This window comes from Salvia miltiorrhiza, chromosome 3, assembly GCF_028751815.1.
Source record: "Salvia miltiorrhiza cultivar Shanhuang (shh) chromosome 3, IMPLAD_Smil_shh, whole genome shotgun sequence".
NCBI classification, from domain to species: domain Eukaryota; kingdom Viridiplantae; phylum Streptophyta; class Magnoliopsida; order Lamiales; family Lamiaceae; genus Salvia; species Salvia miltiorrhiza.
In genome coordinates, this window is record NC_080389.1 from 21548472 (window position 1) to 21567513 (window position 19042).

The 19042-nt window shown below is 39.4% G+C and overlaps 1 protein-coding gene and 1 long non-coding RNA gene across 2 annotated transcripts; both read right to left on the reverse strand.

The window, feature by feature from the left end:
- Positions 1-1326: 1326 nt before the first annotated feature.
- On the reverse strand, positions 1327-3772 carry LOC131019182 (uncharacterized). The gene is made up of 4 exons (XR_009100114.1): positions 3054-3772; positions 2722-2841; positions 1753-2648; positions 1327-1593 (listed from the first exon to the last, which is right to left on the reverse strand). It is a non-coding gene; the product is annotated as an uncharacterized LOC131019182 (long non-coding RNA).
- Positions 3773-16383: 12611 nt separating this feature from the next.
- Positions 16384-17376, reverse strand: LOC131018525 (uncharacterized). Its single transcript, XM_057947244.1, has one exon. It carries the CDS (start codon positions 17374-17376, stop codon positions 16384-16386), a length of 993 nt encoding a protein of 330 aa, XP_057803227.1.
- Positions 17377-19042: the final 1666 nt, after the last annotated feature.

The window sequence follows — 19042 nt, forward strand, 5'->3', positions numbered from 1 at the left end:
ATTGGGCTTCATGATTTTATTATCTTGGGCCTCATTTGTTGGGCTCTAGAAATTAATTGATGTTGGGCCTAATATTATTAATGCACTGGGCTTCGAATTTATTCTTTTGGGCTCGAATTAAATTCCTTTTGGGCCTTGATTATTTTTATTTTAATTGGGTCGTCATAATTATTCTATTAAATTTAATTAGAGAAGATTTTAAGACTTACTAATTATTAATTAGTAAGTGAATTAGATTATTTTAAGATGAGTAGATTATTAAAGATTAATAATCCGACCTCATAAGACGAGCTTTAATTCCTTAAATAGGATTAGCATCTCATAATTTAATTAAAGGAATATGAGTCATGCATAATCATTTCACGCATCCTCATTTATTGAGATTTTTCGAGAATTAGAATCTTATTTTATTTTCTCGAATTAAAGGTCAAGCACCAGAGTTAGAGCTAAACCGTGAGTCTGCTATTCAGGTAGGCTTTCTACGTATAAACTAAAATTATATATTAGAATTGTTAAGACTTTATGTTTATGAATTTAAATGATATTGTCAATGCCTAAATGCTTTATGTTTTATTATTAATTGCCTATCTGATGTTAATCGAATTCGGATTCTGGATGGGACCGCAAATCCCTTCGGAATTAGTGTACACCTTGTGATCGTGAGTCATCTAGCGGGTTGGCCGATCATAGTGTCCGTAGAGGGAGGCCTCCCTCTCGGCACGAGTTACTGATATGGTGATTAATGATATAAAATACCTGCGCGGGTTATTGATGAAAGAAATGATATTATGTTTGGTAAATACGAGTCTTTAAAGGAAAACCCTCGTATTTTACTACTGTTGAAAGGCTTGACAATAAAATATTATGCATGTATGTAAATTTCGGCAAGTGTCCACTAAGTACTTTTGTACTTAGCCCTGCATGTATTTTTAAATGTGCAGGTTGAGCGGTGATCGAGGATGTAGTGTGCAAGCGGAGCTTTGTCAAACTAGGATGATTACCTCAGAGTAGAGTATATGTCTTCATACATATACTCAAATTGTTATTCCGCTGCGAACACTGATTATGTTAAGATATTATGTCAAACAATATGTATTATTGAATAATGTACTAAAACTATTGAGTACCCCGTTTTGGGATAATATTATGTACGGTCCCCTTGTGGCCTTCATTGATATCTAGATATTTCGATTGATTTCTTTATACAAGTCAAGTCATCAAGAAACCGAATATGCCCCTTTCTAAATCCCGCTCCTAAATTCCCTCCCTTAGTCGCGGTTTTCCCGAATTTGCTATCCTTAGCAAGTGCGGTCGTGACAAAAAGAAATAGAGAAAATACTCTTGTATGTAAAACCACCTAGCAACATTAGCATCTAAAAGGTTGAGCAGACTCTTTTACTATGAACCAACTATGGGTGTTTATTAGCTCACAAGTACCTGTGTAAAATATTTTGTCCCATTTTTGTTCCAGTAATGCACTTGTTTCGTGAATACCACCTTCTATAACTTTCACAGCTGAGACATCCATATACTGCCCAAGAAGTTTTGAGATAACTGAGGAAGTTGCAGGGGCAACTTCAGATGGCTTCAGTACTACAGCATTACCATTAAACATCTAAATTCATTAAGTAGTCACAACCATTAAAAAAGAATAATGAGAGAACTGACTATAAGATGAATTCCGCAGTATATGTGATCCCAATATTTATAATCATGTCAAATACAGAATTCTTTTAGCTCAAGTTTAATCACCTGCAAAGTGTCAGCCAGCTTGTTTAGATCAAGTTCACCATCCTTTGCATGCTTTATCAAAGCGATAAATTTCTTAGTCAATAGACCTGAGAAGCACCGCGCATACCAATCATCAGAGTCTTACCTGCTCAACAATGTCCTTCAAGGAGATGTCAGAACTCCCAATTCACTGGTAGCTGGTAAGCATGCATTTAGTACAGGTTGAAAGACTATATACTGATAAACTAATTCTTGGTTCAACACATATTCACAAGTATATTGCCATTAAATGTAACAGTTCATCAGATATTAAAACAGAAAAATAAAACTAATTACAAGTTAAAATTTTATCATCATGCACATGCTAACAACAAGTTTCAAAGAACTACAACAGCTACACATATATTCCTACCTCTCCTGCAGCACATGTAAAACCCACTCTTGTTCTCAATCAGGCCTGTCTGGAAGTTGTGGAAATTTCAAAATGGAAGTATGATATGTCTTTATAGTTTATACTATGACCATGGCCCACTGTAACCTTTTTCTAGGTGTCATCCTCTTCTCGCATTACAGGACATGAGAAGGCTTAGGGTGACTCAAATTGATAAACAGTATTGGCATAATTAACTATTCCTCTAATTTATATGATAATGGAAAAATAAGTTGAGTGAATAAACTAACAATTTTCGCTCATGCAATAAGAATACTGAAGCTGATCATGCTTCCTATTTAACCAATCTGTTAGGAAATGAGAAAGGTGATGCAATTAAGCTGCTCACAAGCTATGAAAAAATGCGTAGTTTAGAGATATTCAAGCAAACATAAAACTAAATAAACTTACAGTTGAACTAGCAGCTGAAAATGCAGCAATGCCTTTGTAAAGAAAATTAGCTAAAGATCTTGCCATCCTCCCAAAACTGCAAATCAAAGCAATTATAGAAAGATTATTCCAAATTCCAGCAGTCTATATGCATTCCAATAAACAAGAACCTCATCCTGCCTTGTTTCCACGGCATCCCACTCTACATTCCTTATACCAGCAAAACCCTCATCCTGCCTCTTCAGCATATGCTGAAGAGCATGGCCAAATTCATGGAATACAGTCTCAACCTACAAGCACCATGAGAATCAATCAAATAAAGAGTAGCTAAAACAAAAATAGAAACAATTGAATTAAGTCGGACTACAAGAATCAATCAACTGCAACACCCCGTTCTCCGGAGAAAAGAACTAGAACTTACTAAGTATGCATAAACTACAAAATTGCTCGAAAATTTCAAAATTGGAACCCAGAGTAGAGAAGTGCAGAGTTCAGGACTTACTGGAGTTGGAGAGTGGAGATAGATAAGGAGAGAATTGTGCAGAGTTCAGGAACCCAATTTGTGCATATTATCTGAGAGAGAGAGGGCCTCCGCCTTCAAAATTCGAGTATTTCAGTGCGAGGGAGGCGACTACCGATGGAGGCGGTGGCGGTGGCGACAAATGACCTAGGTTTCTAGATTTGGGGAAAAAAGAGAGGAGCGCGAGATAGGTCGTGAAGGGAAAGTTGGATTTCCTGAGAGGCTTCGATGATAGGCCGCCTGCGACAACCTAGGGTTTAGGATTTGGGGTGCTGAAGACCGAGAAGGACGATGGGAGAGAGAGAGAGAGAGAGAGAGAGAGAGAGAGAGAGAGAGGCGCGACATTGACTGCTATAATCATCGGCCGAGGCCAAGGACAAAGCACCGCCTCGCCTCCATCGGTGAGAACAGGGGATGACGATTGCCTCGCCAATTTCAGAGGCGGCGGCAGCCAGCCTCGCCGGAGCTAATCGTGGCGGAGATCCTTGAGGTGACAACATTTTGGAAGAAGATCTAGGGCACGAACTGAGGAATTGAGGGATGAGAAGGAGAGAGGTGAAAATCTGTTGAGATATGAGGAGAAATAGAGGCACGGCTTCGCTGGATCCAGGCACTGCGGCCGACGACGCCGGAGAAGAGAAGGAGGGCGGGGTGGGTGGAGGTTTTGATGGGAGGCAGAGAACGAGAGAGGAAGAGTTGGAGAGAGATCATTAGGAACTTAGGGTTTTGAATGTTGTAGTGAAATTAAAATCTAATACATAACATAAATTAATAACGGTAATATTTACTGTTATTAAAATGTACTCATACATAACACAAACCATAACGATAATAAATACGCGTTATTAAAAATGAACATACACAACACTCATAGATAACGGTAGACTAAAAAGCGTTATAAATAAGCATAGGTAACAGTTTTCTCATAACGGATTTTTGAAATATCCGTTATCTATGTAAAAAGGCGCACATACATAACGGATATTTTAAATATCCGTTATCTATGAGGCGTTATGTATGTGCATTTTTGGTGTAGTGAGGGAAGAGGTGCACCTTCCTCTCATGGTTCTAACTCACCTGCTCGTGGTGGTTTCTCTCGAGCAGCTGCCTCTACCAAAAGTATTGTCTGTCAGTTATGCGGCCGAACAGGACATGTTGCTATAAAGTGTTTCAAACGATTTGATATCCACTTCACTGACAACACTACTTCTGCCTCTCAGGCCTTTCTTTCTGATGTTACACCATCTCATACTGCCAATGTTATTGATGATCTCTCTTCTCAGGATCCATCTACTGCAGATGCCTCTTGGTATGTGGATAGTGGAGCTACTACACACATTACGAATGACATGCAGAACTTGGCCATCAATAATGACTACAATGGCAATGATAGTCTCATGGTTGGAAATGGTAATACTCTGCCCATCTCTTCAGTTGGTTTTAACACCATTCATTTATCTTCTAACCATTCTCTATTACTCAACAACATTCTATATGTTCCTCAAATAACCAAAAACCTTTTGAGCATCTCTCAGTTCACAAAAGATAATGCAGTCACCATTGAATTCACTCACACTTCTTGTTTTGTGAAGGACTGCAACACCCAACAGGTCCTGCTAAAGGGAACACTATCTAATGGACTTTATCAGCTTGACTTGTCTTCTCTCTACAACAAAGCTTCTTCTCCATCACTCTGTCATAACACTCCTGCTGTTAGTATCCCTACTAGATCTACTTGTAATAAAACTCCATGTAATAAGTCTGCTTCTAGTTCTTCTAGCAAGTTTGCTGGTGTATGCACTTCTCTAGATACCTTACATAGAATTCTTGGTCATCCTGGACCACATGTACTTGCTAAAGTCTGTACTCAGCTACAAATTCCTTATAAATCTACTGATATTAGCTTCTGTGAAGCATGCAAGTTGGGAAAAATGCATCAAAAACCACATACTTCTCAGCCTATTAAATCTACTTCTGCCTTTGATCTTGTTTACTCAGATTTGTGGGGTCCTGCTTCTACACTATCTACTGCTGGGTATAAGTACTATATAATTTTTGTTGATGATTTCACAAGATACACCTGGATTTATCCTTTATCTCTTAAGTCTCAAACCACTGCCACAGTCAAACACTTCATAGAAATGGTTAAGTGTCAGTTTTCAACATCTATCAAATCCTTTCAAACTGACTGGGGAGGTGAATTTAGACCCTTAGTTAACCATCTCACTACTTTAGGTATACATTTTCAACACCCTTGTCCACACATACATACTCAAAATGGGAGGGTTGAAAGGAAACATCAACATGTAGTTGATATGGGTATTACACTATTAGCTCAAGCTTCACTTCGTTTCTCCTTTTGGTGGGATGCATTCCAGTCTGCTGTCTATCTCATAAATAGGTTACCTTCCCCTTCTCTCAATAACATCTCTCCCTTTCAGGCTCTTTATCATCAAATTCCCAACTATAAGTGGCTCAAAGTCTTTGGATGTGCCTGTTATCCTTATCTTAAGCCATACAATCAACATAAACTGCATTATAGGTCTTCTAAATGTCTATTCTTGGGGTATAGTGAACACCACAAAGGGTACAAATGTCTCAGTCCCTCTAATAGAATGTACATTGCAGATAATGTTCATTTTCAAGAACAAGAGTTTCCTTATTCTACTATGTTCACTCTTCCAAGTCCTGCTCCTATTGAATACTCCACTAATATACTTCCAATCTTACCTCTACCTGACACTCCAGTTCCACATCAAGTCAATCTACCTGCATCAGACAGCTCTCTCTCATCTGAAAGTTCTCCTCCTTCATCATCAGCATCTTCCTCCACATCTTCAGCTCTTCCTTCTGCCACATCCTCTGCATCATCACCTCCTGCTCCATCTCCCTCTCCAACACCCTCTCCATCTCCCTTACCTCTCTCATCTCCATCCCCACCACCACCACCACCTCCTCCTCCTCCTCTATCATCCACCACCACTACTCACTCCATGATTACCAGATCTAAGCGTGGGATTTTCAAGCCCAAAAGTTATATTGTTGATCAAGTTTCTGCTACTGTCAATTCTAATCAGGGTACTCTCACATCCTCCACTACTTCTTTAGGCTGCTTCACTATACAACAACATGAGGTCTTTATTGTTCAGAATATTGCATCATCTTCTGCCTCCCAGCTGCCTTCTCTTCCCAAAACAGATGATGAGGCCTTAGCTCATCCAGAATGGTGCTCTGCTATGGAAAAAGAATTTCAGGCTCTGAATATTAAAGGTACCTGGACTTTAATACCGCCTTCTCCATTATACAAGATTATCAGCAATAAATGGGTTTACAGAATTAAAACTCTCTCTACTGGTGAACTGGATAAGCTTAAGGCAAGGCTTGTTGCCCGAGGATTTGAGCAGTTGGCTGGTGTGGATTTCTTAGAAATTTTTAGCCCTGTTGTTAAGTCTTCTACTATTAGACTAATGTTTGCACTCGCAGCTTCAAAAGGGTGGGGTATCCAGCAGATTGATGTGAATAACGCATTTCTCAATGGAGATCTTGAGGATACTATTTACATGTCCCAACCTAAAGGTTTTGAAGACTTGGAGCATCCTGATTATGTGTGTAAGCTGAATAAATCTCTCTATGGTCTGGGACAAGCTCCTCGAGCTTGGTATGATAAGTTGAGAAACTGCCTCTACTCTCTTGGCTTCCAACGAACTGTCTCTGACTTCTCCCTCTTTTACAGAAATAAGAATGGTGGTTTACTTCTTATACTCATTTATGTGGATGACATTTTAATAACCGGTGATGATCATTCTGAGGTGCTTAGCTTGATTGATCTTTTGAACAAACAGTTTGCTCTTACTTCCATGGGGGAAGTTCATTACTTTTTAGGACTTGAAGTCACCAAGTCTGGTTCCAGCTATGCTTTTTGTCAATCCAAATACATTAAAGAATTGTTGGATAAAACACATATGAGCTCTTGTCATCCCTGCTCTACTCCAATGACTCCAGCCACAAGGCTTTCAAAAGAAGGCGGGGAGTCTTTTTCTGATTCATCTCTCTACCGCAGCACCATTGGGGCTTTACAATATCTCACACATACGCGACCTGACATAGCTTTTGCCGTCAAAAAACTTAGCCAGTTTTTGCATCATCCTACTACTTTACACTGGGCAGCCTGCAAACGAGTTCTGAGATATCTCAAAGGTTCCATGTCATTGGCTCTTCACTTTTCACCTTCCTCCTCATCCCAACTAATCAGTTTTGCAGATGCGGATTATGCTAGTTGTGTGGATGATAGGCATTCCACCGGTGGATATTGTGTCTATTATGGCACCAATCTTATTACCTGGAGTTCTAAGAAACAGCACGTGGTGTCACGCAGTAGCACAGAATCTGAATATAGAGCTATTGCCTCTACCACAGCTGAGCTTCTTTGGCTTCATTCCTTATGCCAAGAGCTCAATCTTCCTGTTGCCACACCTCATAAGCTTTGGTGTGATAGCTCCAGTGCAGTGGCTTTATCTTCTAACCCAGTGTTTCATGCACGCACAAAGCACATCGAAGTCGATGTGCATTTTATTCGGGAGAAGGTTCAAGACAAATTTATAGAAGTTGGTCATGTTCCTGCTGCTGATCAAGTAGCTGATGTGTTTACCAAGCCTTTTGCTGAGCCTAGATTTTGTGCTCTTCGAAGATTGCTGTTACTTGAGCCGTTGGATGATCATGGATAAGTTTTTTGGAGCATATTGAAGTCTATTGTTTGCTTAGTTTTTAGATGATTAGTTAGCTTCTTGTTAGTTAGTTTGCTGAGTCAGCATGTATTAGTTAGACAGTTAAGTAGTCTGCGGTAGTATAAATATGTGTAATCAGATGATAATTATTCATTCAATCAAATGAAATCATTTCTCCCACTTCTCAAACCTCCTGCTTTCTATTACTTTTAACATAATTCAATAAACGGAACTCTCCATTATGTCTTTTGATATTTTTTTTATGTGATTGGACCTAGTTGATCTGGTGTTAGACAATTTTGAAAGGGGCTACGCTTCAATTCTCTTCTTTTTCCTTCTTTTTTTTTTGATAAATTACAGTATTAAATAAAAAAATTTAAATGCCGTGCCATACATAGGGAATTCGAATGCAAAACTTTTGACCTTTGCATTAACCCCTTACCATTTGAACAACACACCCACACATTTTTCTTTTCTTTTTAGTTTATAGTGAAGTGGGATGTTGGGTATGTTCATATGCAAATGGTGAAGGATACCATCTAAATGGTTGAAGGGACAGACACTCACCTACAATTCTTGAGGATTTTTTTTATTTTATTTTTTATTTGAGTCATTATTCTATTATTAGAAATTTAATAGATACAATGTTTGTTAATTGAAGGACACTTGAGGCATCCTAAGCTAGAAAACCTTACTTCTATCCAATAAAATTTCCTAATCGGACATGGAATCCTACTAATTTCATAATCTTTATTTATATAAAAAGAGATTTACTTTCTCCCTTGATGCGTCGTTTTACACCAAAAATATCCAACAGTCAGTCGGTATGCCCATACTGCGCAGACAGCAGTAAGCAAGATCGTCTCCCAAGGGACTGGCGATAATTTCTCCAATTAAAGCCTGCAAAGTAACCACGAAAATTGAGATTTAAATATAGAAAATACTAAACTTAAAATTAAATAAATAAAATTCAAATAACCAATTTTGATAATGACGAAAAAATGAATAAAAACTCAACAATTAATAAAGGAATTCCAGCAGTCAATTAAATCCACCCTAGCTTGATTATTCTGATCATTGATGCAAATATAACTTTAAATCATGCAAGCAAACCAGTTATAACCACCGAAGATGCTTCTGACGTGATCTTATTACTCCTTAATTATTCGGTAACCAGGAAGACGCCTCACTAATTACTACCCTAACTGTAACAGACGCTCTATAGGTTTAATGAGCCGACAATATTAATATCTAGAGAAACCCGATTCAAAACCAATAAATTCTGACGCAAAATTATTGAATTAAGACTGCTTTTTCCCTTGACCCTGATGTGTCAATTTACCACTAATCAAACCTAAACCGCAATTACGGATGGCTGGTTCAATTGGCTATATAATTAATTCTAACCCAATAAATATTTGCAACTATCTAATGAATTAAAATAATTAATATCATTAAACACAAATAATCGCAGATGCAAGCATAAAATAAAGTATAAGAACAAATTAGATATCACAGAATAATCTTGCTAGTGCCTCCCTAATCGATGCCGGAATAAACGAATTTAGCTAGAAAACATAATAATTAAACAAAGCAAATAAATAAATAAATTGCAAAGAATGATAAAAGAATAAAACTTAAATAAAACCCAAAACTTGCGTCCAATCTGCTCTAAGGTGCCGTCTGACTTGTGATCTCTCAAAAGTTTATCTAAAGCTAATATATATGTTAATAAACTAACCTAATTCTAATCTAACTAAAGTGGTGCATAAGGCCAAAATAAAAAAACTAACTAACCTAATCTAATTAACTTAAACAAAAAGTGACATCTGAAAGCCCACAAAATAAAACAATGGTAGCCCAACAGCTCTCAATTATTTTCGCCACTCCAGCAATTCCAATTAGCTCAAATTTCAACTTGTAAGTGTCTTGCGCAATAGATGTTTGGGAAGCCTTCATCCTTCATAACTTCAAGCTTTCAAAATTCTTCTCAAAACCAAAATCTTTTCTTCAAAACCTATCAAATACCATCAAAATTTATATAAGATCAGGATTCATATCCTAAAGATGATATTTAACACGAATTAAGCACATAAATCATACCAAAAGCGCCCAAATAAATGCATATAAATACGCCTAATCAAATCCCCCGACACTTAAACAAAGCTCGCCCTCGAGCACCAAAAAGAACAAAACGACAGGGAAGGAACAAAACAAGACTCAAAACAACAAAACAAAGCTTTGGCAACAATATGATAGATAATATTCAAAGTCTTGATCAATATACAATCATCCGCAAACCACTAACCATGCTCTTGCTCAAAAAATTATGCAGTGTTCTTCATTCAAGTCAAAATTGTGCAAATTCAATCTTGCCTCACCAAGTTCACTCAATTTCTCTCAAATGACAAATATGGACAGAATTTATTCTCACAATTCACAACTTTATGCCTTCAAACACAGCTTGCCCTTATGTCACTATCTCCACCTAAATATGGAACCAATCCACAAATCAAAAGGTCTTGCAATTTGGTTGTAATGGGGCTAGGGTGCATATAGGTGTGATAAACAAGAAAAATGATCAAAGGGGCTCAATATGTGACTGAAAACATGCAAACACACCAGATTTTCCATCAATGAAGTTCTAAAGTAGCTCCTCAAGACATCAATCCTCAAAAAGGTGTGCTCATCTCGTCATAATCCAGTACATTCACATGTTTTCAAGGGACAAAAACAGGCTAAAATAGGCTAAGGCTCAATATATGTGGCTTTTAATCAAACAAAACAGGAGCAATTGAGACACAGACGGGCTCACTAAGGGAATAATGAAGGTTCGGATAATATAGTCAGGCCAAAATAATAGTTATTCCTAAATGCCTTAATCATTTTCATGCATTAAGTTCTCAAACTCAGTCTTGACTATGGCAACAGGGCAAACCAGAAATTCAGCATAGAAGTTCGAATCAACACTCATCAAAGAAACAATAAGAGATATTCATGTGTGCTCATTAAGGCTCAATCCTCACAATTTAGTAGGCTTCAAGTATTTTGATCAAATTTTGCACGTTTTTCTCATACAAGAACACCTACGAACATATGCATGATTCCATCACAAGAGCAACAGCCTATCATACCAAATTCAATATCCTAATCTAGCTCTTCACATCATCCATCATAAAATTGCCAAAGAACTCAAAGCTGACAAGAAAACCAACAGAGCAACAAAACAAGGACACACAAAACAAAAACACCCCCCACACTTGGACAAAACAATGTCCTCATTGTGTGAGAGTATGACAGACCAAAAGGAAACACCAGGAGACAACTAAAAGATAGAAGCTTCAAAAACTAAAAGCAAAAAGAAAGAAACTTCCCTGAACTGGTAGTACGAAACCGGAGGTGGTGGCAGCTAGTGGCTGCTGTGGATTCCAGCTGGAATTTGTGGCGGTGGCTGTGACAAGGGTTCCGGTGAATGGAGTCTAGGGCTCGCGCCGCAAGATGGTGCTTCCTCGGTCTGCTTGACGAGAGAGAGAGAGAGAGAGAGAGAGAGAGAGAGAAAGCGTGCTGGGCTTGCGGGATGGTGGCCTCCTCTTCTTAGGGGCCATGGTGGTCGACTGACAGCGGAAAAACGGCAAAGAGGCGGCGGTACTAAAGTTGGCCGCGGCGGTGGTCGGAAATAGAGGCGAGAGAGGGCGACGGGAATGGTGGTTCGCGGTGGTCAAAACAGCGGCAGGTGGTGGTTGATGGTTCTGGGCGTGGAGGTGTTGGGTAAGGACGGAAAGGTGGCTAGGGGTCGCGCGCTGATGTCACAGCAGCGCTGCAGTGGCCGGAAGAGGGGTGGTCGGCCGGAACGGCGGGGATAAAGGGTGGAGCGGCGAAATTGGAGGGAGTGGTATTGGGGGGAAATTGACTGAAGTCAAAATAAAACCTTAATTCCAGATTTTGCACATTGGTTCCCCAACTCTTAAGTAACTTGAATGCGGTGCCCAACTTCACATATCTTTCAGAATGGTCCCCATACCTGCGAAAACAGCCAAACACATATAATTCAGTGGGATTTTTTTTTTTAGGAAAAAATGAAAATAAACAAAAAATAAAGGCAAGAAAAATCGGGTTGCCTCCCGATGAGCGCCTTTATTTAACATCCTTGGCTGGACAGAAAAGAAATTCAAAATCCTTAGACGATGGTTGGAGACATCAGGCTGAGCGCATTGAACGACTCCATCTCGACTCCAACAAAATATGGCTTGAGTAATTGTCCATTAACCTTAAAACACTTTTGTGTTTCGAGGCTTCGGATTTTCACAGCTCCATGAGGACTGACTCAACCCAAAGCACCTAAGGGATTGAATCGCAATCGTACGAGGTCGTCCTAGTGTAATAAGCTAACCCAAGTCGTCTCTCAAGGAAGGCTAAACAGGGCTCTGATCATGCTACGCACAGAAAACAGGAAATAACCTAAACACTCTAATCAGAAGGTTGGGTCTGACACTCTCTCTCCGGTTAACTAATTCGTAATTAAAATAAAACATATAAATTTATCTAGGCGAAAGATAGGAAGCGGGTAAAGAAAGCAATAAGACAACATAAAGAACTAGGGTTCTAATCTAACAATCTAAAAATCAATAATTAAATCCAAAATCATAAAGCAACAATTATCTAGGCAAGGAAAATAAACAAGCATTCAAATCTATGGCAAACACTAATCATGATTTTTCCTAAGGAACATGTAAATGAAAAGCGACACAAATTCAACTGAGTATTACTCTAACAAATCAACCAACGATCTAACTATTCTAACTAGGCAATAAGATTAACAAAGCATAAATCAATGCTAAATATCATTATCAAAATGTATTCAATTATCTAAGAAAAGAGCAACCAAGAAAGCTTGTAGAATTCGATAAATCAATAGATAGAACTTACAATTGATTAAAGGAAACGACGATCTAGCGTAATCCGAGAGTTTCTAATGTGTTTCTCCCTACCAAAACTCTAAGAAAATACAGTAAAAATGGAGCTGGAGGTTGGATGGGTCGAGAATGGGGGCAGAAACCCCTAAAAAATGGGTTTTAAACCCTAAAAAACGTAACTGCCAGACCGCGCAGGCGGCCATGGCCGCCCGGGCGGCGGCCGCCGCCGCCTATGCCCTTCGCAGAATGGGCACAGCGGGCGCCGCCTCCCGGCGGGCGCCGGCCATTGCAATGCGCAACGTTTTTGTTTTGGTCCGTTCTCCCTCGTTTCAAGTCGGATTTTAGATCCGTTTTCGTCTACGAACTCGTATCGAGACGAACTTCGATTCTTTTGAAGACCATTCAACTAAATTCTGACTTTATTTTTGTCCACATATCAATCAATTTGAGCATAAAATCCTGAGACAACAAAATTAGCACAAAAGCTCAAATCACTCAACTCTTGAGTGAAAGAGACCAAAATAAAAGTCAATATAAGACGTAAAAACCCACAAATTCATCACAAAATAGGGCTAAACAAGGACTCACACTAACAACTTCAAATGGGCCCAACCAACGAGATTTCAATTTTCGTGGCATAATCCTTAAGCGTGCATTAAAGAAGAGAACCTTCTGCCCAACTTCAAAGGATTTCCTTCGAATGTATTTGTCATGTAGAAATTTGGTTCGTTCCTTGTAACGACTTGCATGATCATATGTCTCCAATCGAATCTCCTCTCATTCTTGCAGTTGAAATTTCCGCTCTTTGCCAACGACTTTCTCATCTAAATATAATTTCTTCACGGCCCAAAAGGCTTTATGCTTCCCAAAAATCAGCCGGTACGGAGACATACCAATCGGTTACTTGAATGCAGTGCGGTATGCCCATACCGCATCGTCCAGTCTCAAACTCCAATCCTTTCGTCTCGGGTTGACTGTTTTCTCAAGGATGCTCTTGATTTCTCGATTAGAAACTTCAGCCTGACCGTTGGATTGTGGATGATATGCCGTGGAAACTCGATGGTGGACTCCATATTTCTTGAAAAGGGCTTCCAAAGTGCGATTGCAAAAGTGAGTTCCTTGATCGCTAATGATGGCACGGGGCACTCCAAATCTATTAAAAATATTAGCCTTAAGGAACCCTGCAACAACTTTAGAGTAATTAGTGCGGGTGGCCTTCACTTCCACCCACTTCGAAACATAATCAACAGCCAAAAGAATGTAAGAATTTCCAAAAAAACTAGGAAACGGCCCCATAAAATCCATTCCCCAAACGTCAAAGATTTCACAAACCAAAATAAGGACTTGAGGCATTTCATTGCGAGAAGAAATATTACCTGTTCTTTGGCACTTGTCACAATTTTTGCAGAAATTGTAAGAATCCTTAGAAAAAGTTTTCCAATAAAAACCACAATCAAGAATCTTACGTGCCGTTCTCTTGGGACCAAAGTGACCTCCACAAGCATGAGCATGGCAAAAATTCAAAATGGAATGAATCTCCTCATCAGGGATACAACGTCGTATCACTTGATCAGAACAAGTTTTCCAAAAATAGGGCTCATCCCATATGAAATACTTTGCTTGGCTTCTCAACTTGTTCTTACGGGCTGTTTCCATTCCCTTAGGAAAAACTCCAGCAGTTAGAAAATTAACCAAATCAGCATACCAAGGAGTGTTACCGTCAATGTGCAGCAGTTGTTCGTCTGGAAAGTCGTCTGGTATGGGCATACCGTCCGACACAGTCTGCAGTCTGTTCAAATGGTCAGCTACCAAGTTCTCGGCTTCCTTTTTATCTTTAATCTCCAAGTCAAATTCCTACAAAAGAAGAATCCAACGGATCAAGCGAGGCTTAGATTATTTTTTAGAGAGCAAATACTTAAGAGCCGCATGGTCAGAGTACACAACAACTTTAGAACCAATCAAATAGGATCTAAATTTTTCACAAGCAAAAACGATGGCTAAAAGTTCCTTCTCCGTGGTTGTGTAATTGCATTGAGCCGGGTTGAGAGTTTTGGAAGCATAGTAATTCACATGGCTCTCTTTCCCAACTTTCTGCCCTAGCACTGCTCCAACGGCAAAGTCACTTGCATCGCACATGATTTCAAAAGGTTCTCCGCAAATTGGTGGCTGAATGATGGGGGCCAAAGTGAGTCTACTCTTCAACAAATCAACGGCCTTCTTGCACTTGTCATCGAACACAAAAGACACATCTTGATAAAGCAACCTAGTGAGAGGTTGAGCAATCTTCGCGAAGTCCTTTATGAAACGCCTATAAAAACCTGCATGGCCTAAGAAAGCACGAATCTCTTTCACATTAGAAGGATAAGGTAATTTGACAATCAAATCAATTTTCTCCCTATCTACTTCTACTCCTCTTGCAGAAATCACATGCCCAAGAACAATCCCCTCTCTCACCATAAAATGACATTTCTCAAAGTTTAACACCAAATTAGTGTCAACACATCTCTGCATAACTTTCTCAAGATTAGTCAAGCAATGGTCAAAAGAGTCTCCATGCACAGTAAAATCATCCATGAAAATTTCAATGCAACTCTCAATCATGTCAGAAAATATGCTCATCATACAACGCCGAAAAGTACCAGGATCCGTTACATAATCCAAACGGCATACGACGTCATGCAAAAGTGCCAAAAGGACAAGTAAAAGTGGTTTTCTCTTGATCTTCCTGAGCTACAAAAATTTGAAAATATCCAGAGTAGCCATCAAGAAAATAAAAGAATTTCTTACCAGCCAATCGCTCAAGCATCTCATCAATGAAAGGTAATGGAAAATGATACTCCATCCGTCCACCAAAAATATGCCACAATTTTCTTTTTCGTCCGTCCACAAAAAATATGCCACATCCATTTTTAGTAGTAGGGGCCACACCATTCCACTCACATTTAAAGTGGGACCCTTGCTCCACTACCAACTTCACTCACATTTTATTAAAACTCGTGCCGAAAGTAAAGTGGCATATTTTTGGTGGACGGAGGGAGTATTTCCTAGTGAATCAACTCATTATTCTTATTCTTGACCAATTGAAAACCAGAATTCTTAGGAACCACATGAACAGGACTGACCCATGCACTATCAGAAATCGGATAAATAATCCCTAAATCAAGCAATTTAAGAATTTCTTTAAGCACAACTTCTTTCATGACAGGGTTCAATTTTCTTTGAGGATCCCTAGACGGCTTACTATTAGGCTCAAGTAAGATTCTATGCATGCAAGTAGAGGGACTAATACATTTGATATCGGCTATAGTCCATCCAATGGCAGATTTATGCATCTTAAGAAGACTTACCAACCTTACCTCTTGTTCTGCACTGAGTTCATTGCTGATGATGACTGGCAGCGTGTCATTCTCTCCCAAAAACACATATTTCAGATGCTGGGGCAGTACCTTCAAGTCCAGCTTCGGTGGCTTCACAACAGAGGACAAAATCGGTTCTGTGTTGGTCGGTATGGGCATCCTGCTCGACAGGTGCCGAACTGGAATTTCCTCCGTTGAGTACAGCTGCATAATAATCTCTTTAATGGCTTTATTTTCCTCTATTTTGGTGACCTCTTCAGTAAGGGAACTGAAAATAACCTGCTCAAGCTCATCCTCCCTGTAATTCTCAACAAATTCCTCAACCAAATGGGTCAATAACATCAATCATGAGCACAGATTCAGGATCCTCAACATGCTTCATAGCCTCAAAAATATTAAATGTGACAACATCTCCATCAAATTTAAGGCTAAGCATTCCACTATCCACATCAATTTTTGCCTTAGCCGTTTTCATAAATGGTCTCCCTAAAAGAATCAAAGATTGCTTAGCAGAGGCAGAATCATCCATGTCAACAATATAAAAATCCACAGGAAAAATCAAGTCATTGACCTTGACAAGGACATACTCAACAACACCTTCGGGATATGCAGTAGACCTATCAGCTAACTGAATGATAACACGAGTGTCTTTCAATGGTCCTAATTGCAAATCCTTATACACAGAATAAGGCATGGCATTTATGGACGCTCCTAAATCTAACATGGCTCTCTCAATAGTCTTATTACCTATAAAGCATAGAATGGTGAACATACCAGGATCTCGACACTTTTGGGGCAATTTTCTTTGAAGAACAACAGAAACATTCTCACTCACCTGAATTCTCGCATCATTCCCAAACTTCATTTTCTTAGCGCATAACTCTTTCAAAAACTTTGCATACCTGGGAACTTGCTTAATTGCATCAAGCAAGGGCAAGTTTATTTCTACCTTCTTGAAAATTTCCAGAATATCCTTCTCCTCTTCAATTCTCTTGTTCTGAGCTAGCCTAGAAGGAAAAGGTGGTGCAATCAGTGATTGAGGAATTGAGACCTTAGGTTTTCCACTTACCTTAGAAGAACTAGGCTTGGTGGATTCTGGTGACTCCTCACTCATTGCATCGTTCTTGGCTTCATCGGGCTTTTTTTCTTTATCCTGCTGCTTAAGCTGTGGCTCAACTAGAATTCTCCCACTTCTTGTAGTTACAGCACTTGCATTTTCCTTGGGATTCATCTTCGTGACAGAAGGAAGTCGGCCTTGATTCGCCTGCAGCTTGTTCACCTGAGTGGCTAACTGCGTGATCTGTGTGCCCATATTACTCAATGCTGCCTGAGTTTCATGCTGGAATGCCTGCTGACTTTGCACCAAATTCTTCACAATTCCACTGCTCTAGGTGAGGCTCTTCATGATATCGTTCATATTGGGTGCAGAACTCGGTGCAGGTTGTGCGGTATGGGCATACTGTCCAGACTGCGGCGGATTCGGTGCGTACATCCCTGGTTCCTGCTGTCTCCACCTAAAATTAGGATGGTTTCTCCACCCTAGATTGTAGGTGTTGGAAAAAGGGTTGTTTCGCCTTGGCCTTTGTGCATTCATCTCTTGCTCGTCAGCAGATCCCATGCACGCTTGCTCAGTATTATTATCCTGCAAAGATGGACATGCATCAGTATGATGATTATTTTCAAAGCAAATTCCACATTGAACGTGTTGAGTTTTAGAGACAGCAAGTCCTCTAACTAAAGAGGTGAGAGCATCAATTTTCTCGTTCAAGCTAGAATCTTCTACTTTCTGCACTGGCCTGTATCGATCATCATCCTCATCCTCATATTGTTGGCCATTTGAAACCATGTCAATCAAGCTTCCACCACAAGCAGTGTCAACAATTTTCCTATCAAAAGAAGACATACCACGATAAAAATAGTTAGTAAGCAATTCGTAGTCAGAAAATCCATGATCAGGACACTTGCGACACAGCTGTTGGAATCTCTCCCAATAATCGGCTAGACTCTCCGCCTTCTTCTGTTTAATGCTGCTAATGGCCATTCTCAAATTTGCAGCTCTGGATTCAGGAAAGAATTTTCGCAAGAATTGTTCTTCTAAATCTCCCCAAGTTCTAATCGAACCAGGAGGAAGATCAAAAAGCTAATCTCTCGCTCTACCCTGCAAAGTATGAGAAAAAGTCAATAACCTCAAATTATTTTTATTAAAACCATGAGGGCGTAGAGTTGAGCAAACTAGATCAAATTCAGCCAGATGTTTGTGTGCACTCTCTCCAGGTAAATCACCCAACTTGGGTAGAACTTGAATGAAAACAGGTCTTATTTCAGCGTTGCCATATAATGGCAGGAAGGACAATGCACAAAGGGCGATTGTTTCTATGACGCCCTAACTCTCTCTGATCAGTTGAGGTCTTTCCTGTCTAGGATCCAAGATCTCTCTGTCGTCCTCATCACGGTCATCCATTGGAACTTCAATTTCTGGTTGTTCCTCAAGACTTGGTGGAACATAATTGGATCTCTTTTTCCACTCCTTAGCTTGCTTCTTCAACTTTCGTGCGGTCTTCTCGATTTCTAGATCAAAAACTAATATGCCTGTACGAGAAGAACGTGGCATAAACTAAAGATAAAATAACTAAAAATAAAAGACAGACTGAAATCAGTAAAATCCTGCTTAAAACCAATCCCCGGCAACGGCGCCGAAATTTGATGCGTCGTTTTACACCAAAAATATTCGACAGTCAGCCGGTATGCCCACACAGTGCAGACAGCAGTAAGCAAAATCGTCTCCCAAGGGACTGGCGAGAATTTCTCCAATTAAAGCCTGCAAAGTAACCACGAAAATTGAGATTTAAATATAGAAAATACTAAACTTAAAATTAAATAAATAAAATTCAAATAACCAATTTTGATAATGACAAAAAGATGAATAAAAACTCAACAAGTAATAAAGGAATTCCAGCAATCAATTAAATCCACCCTAG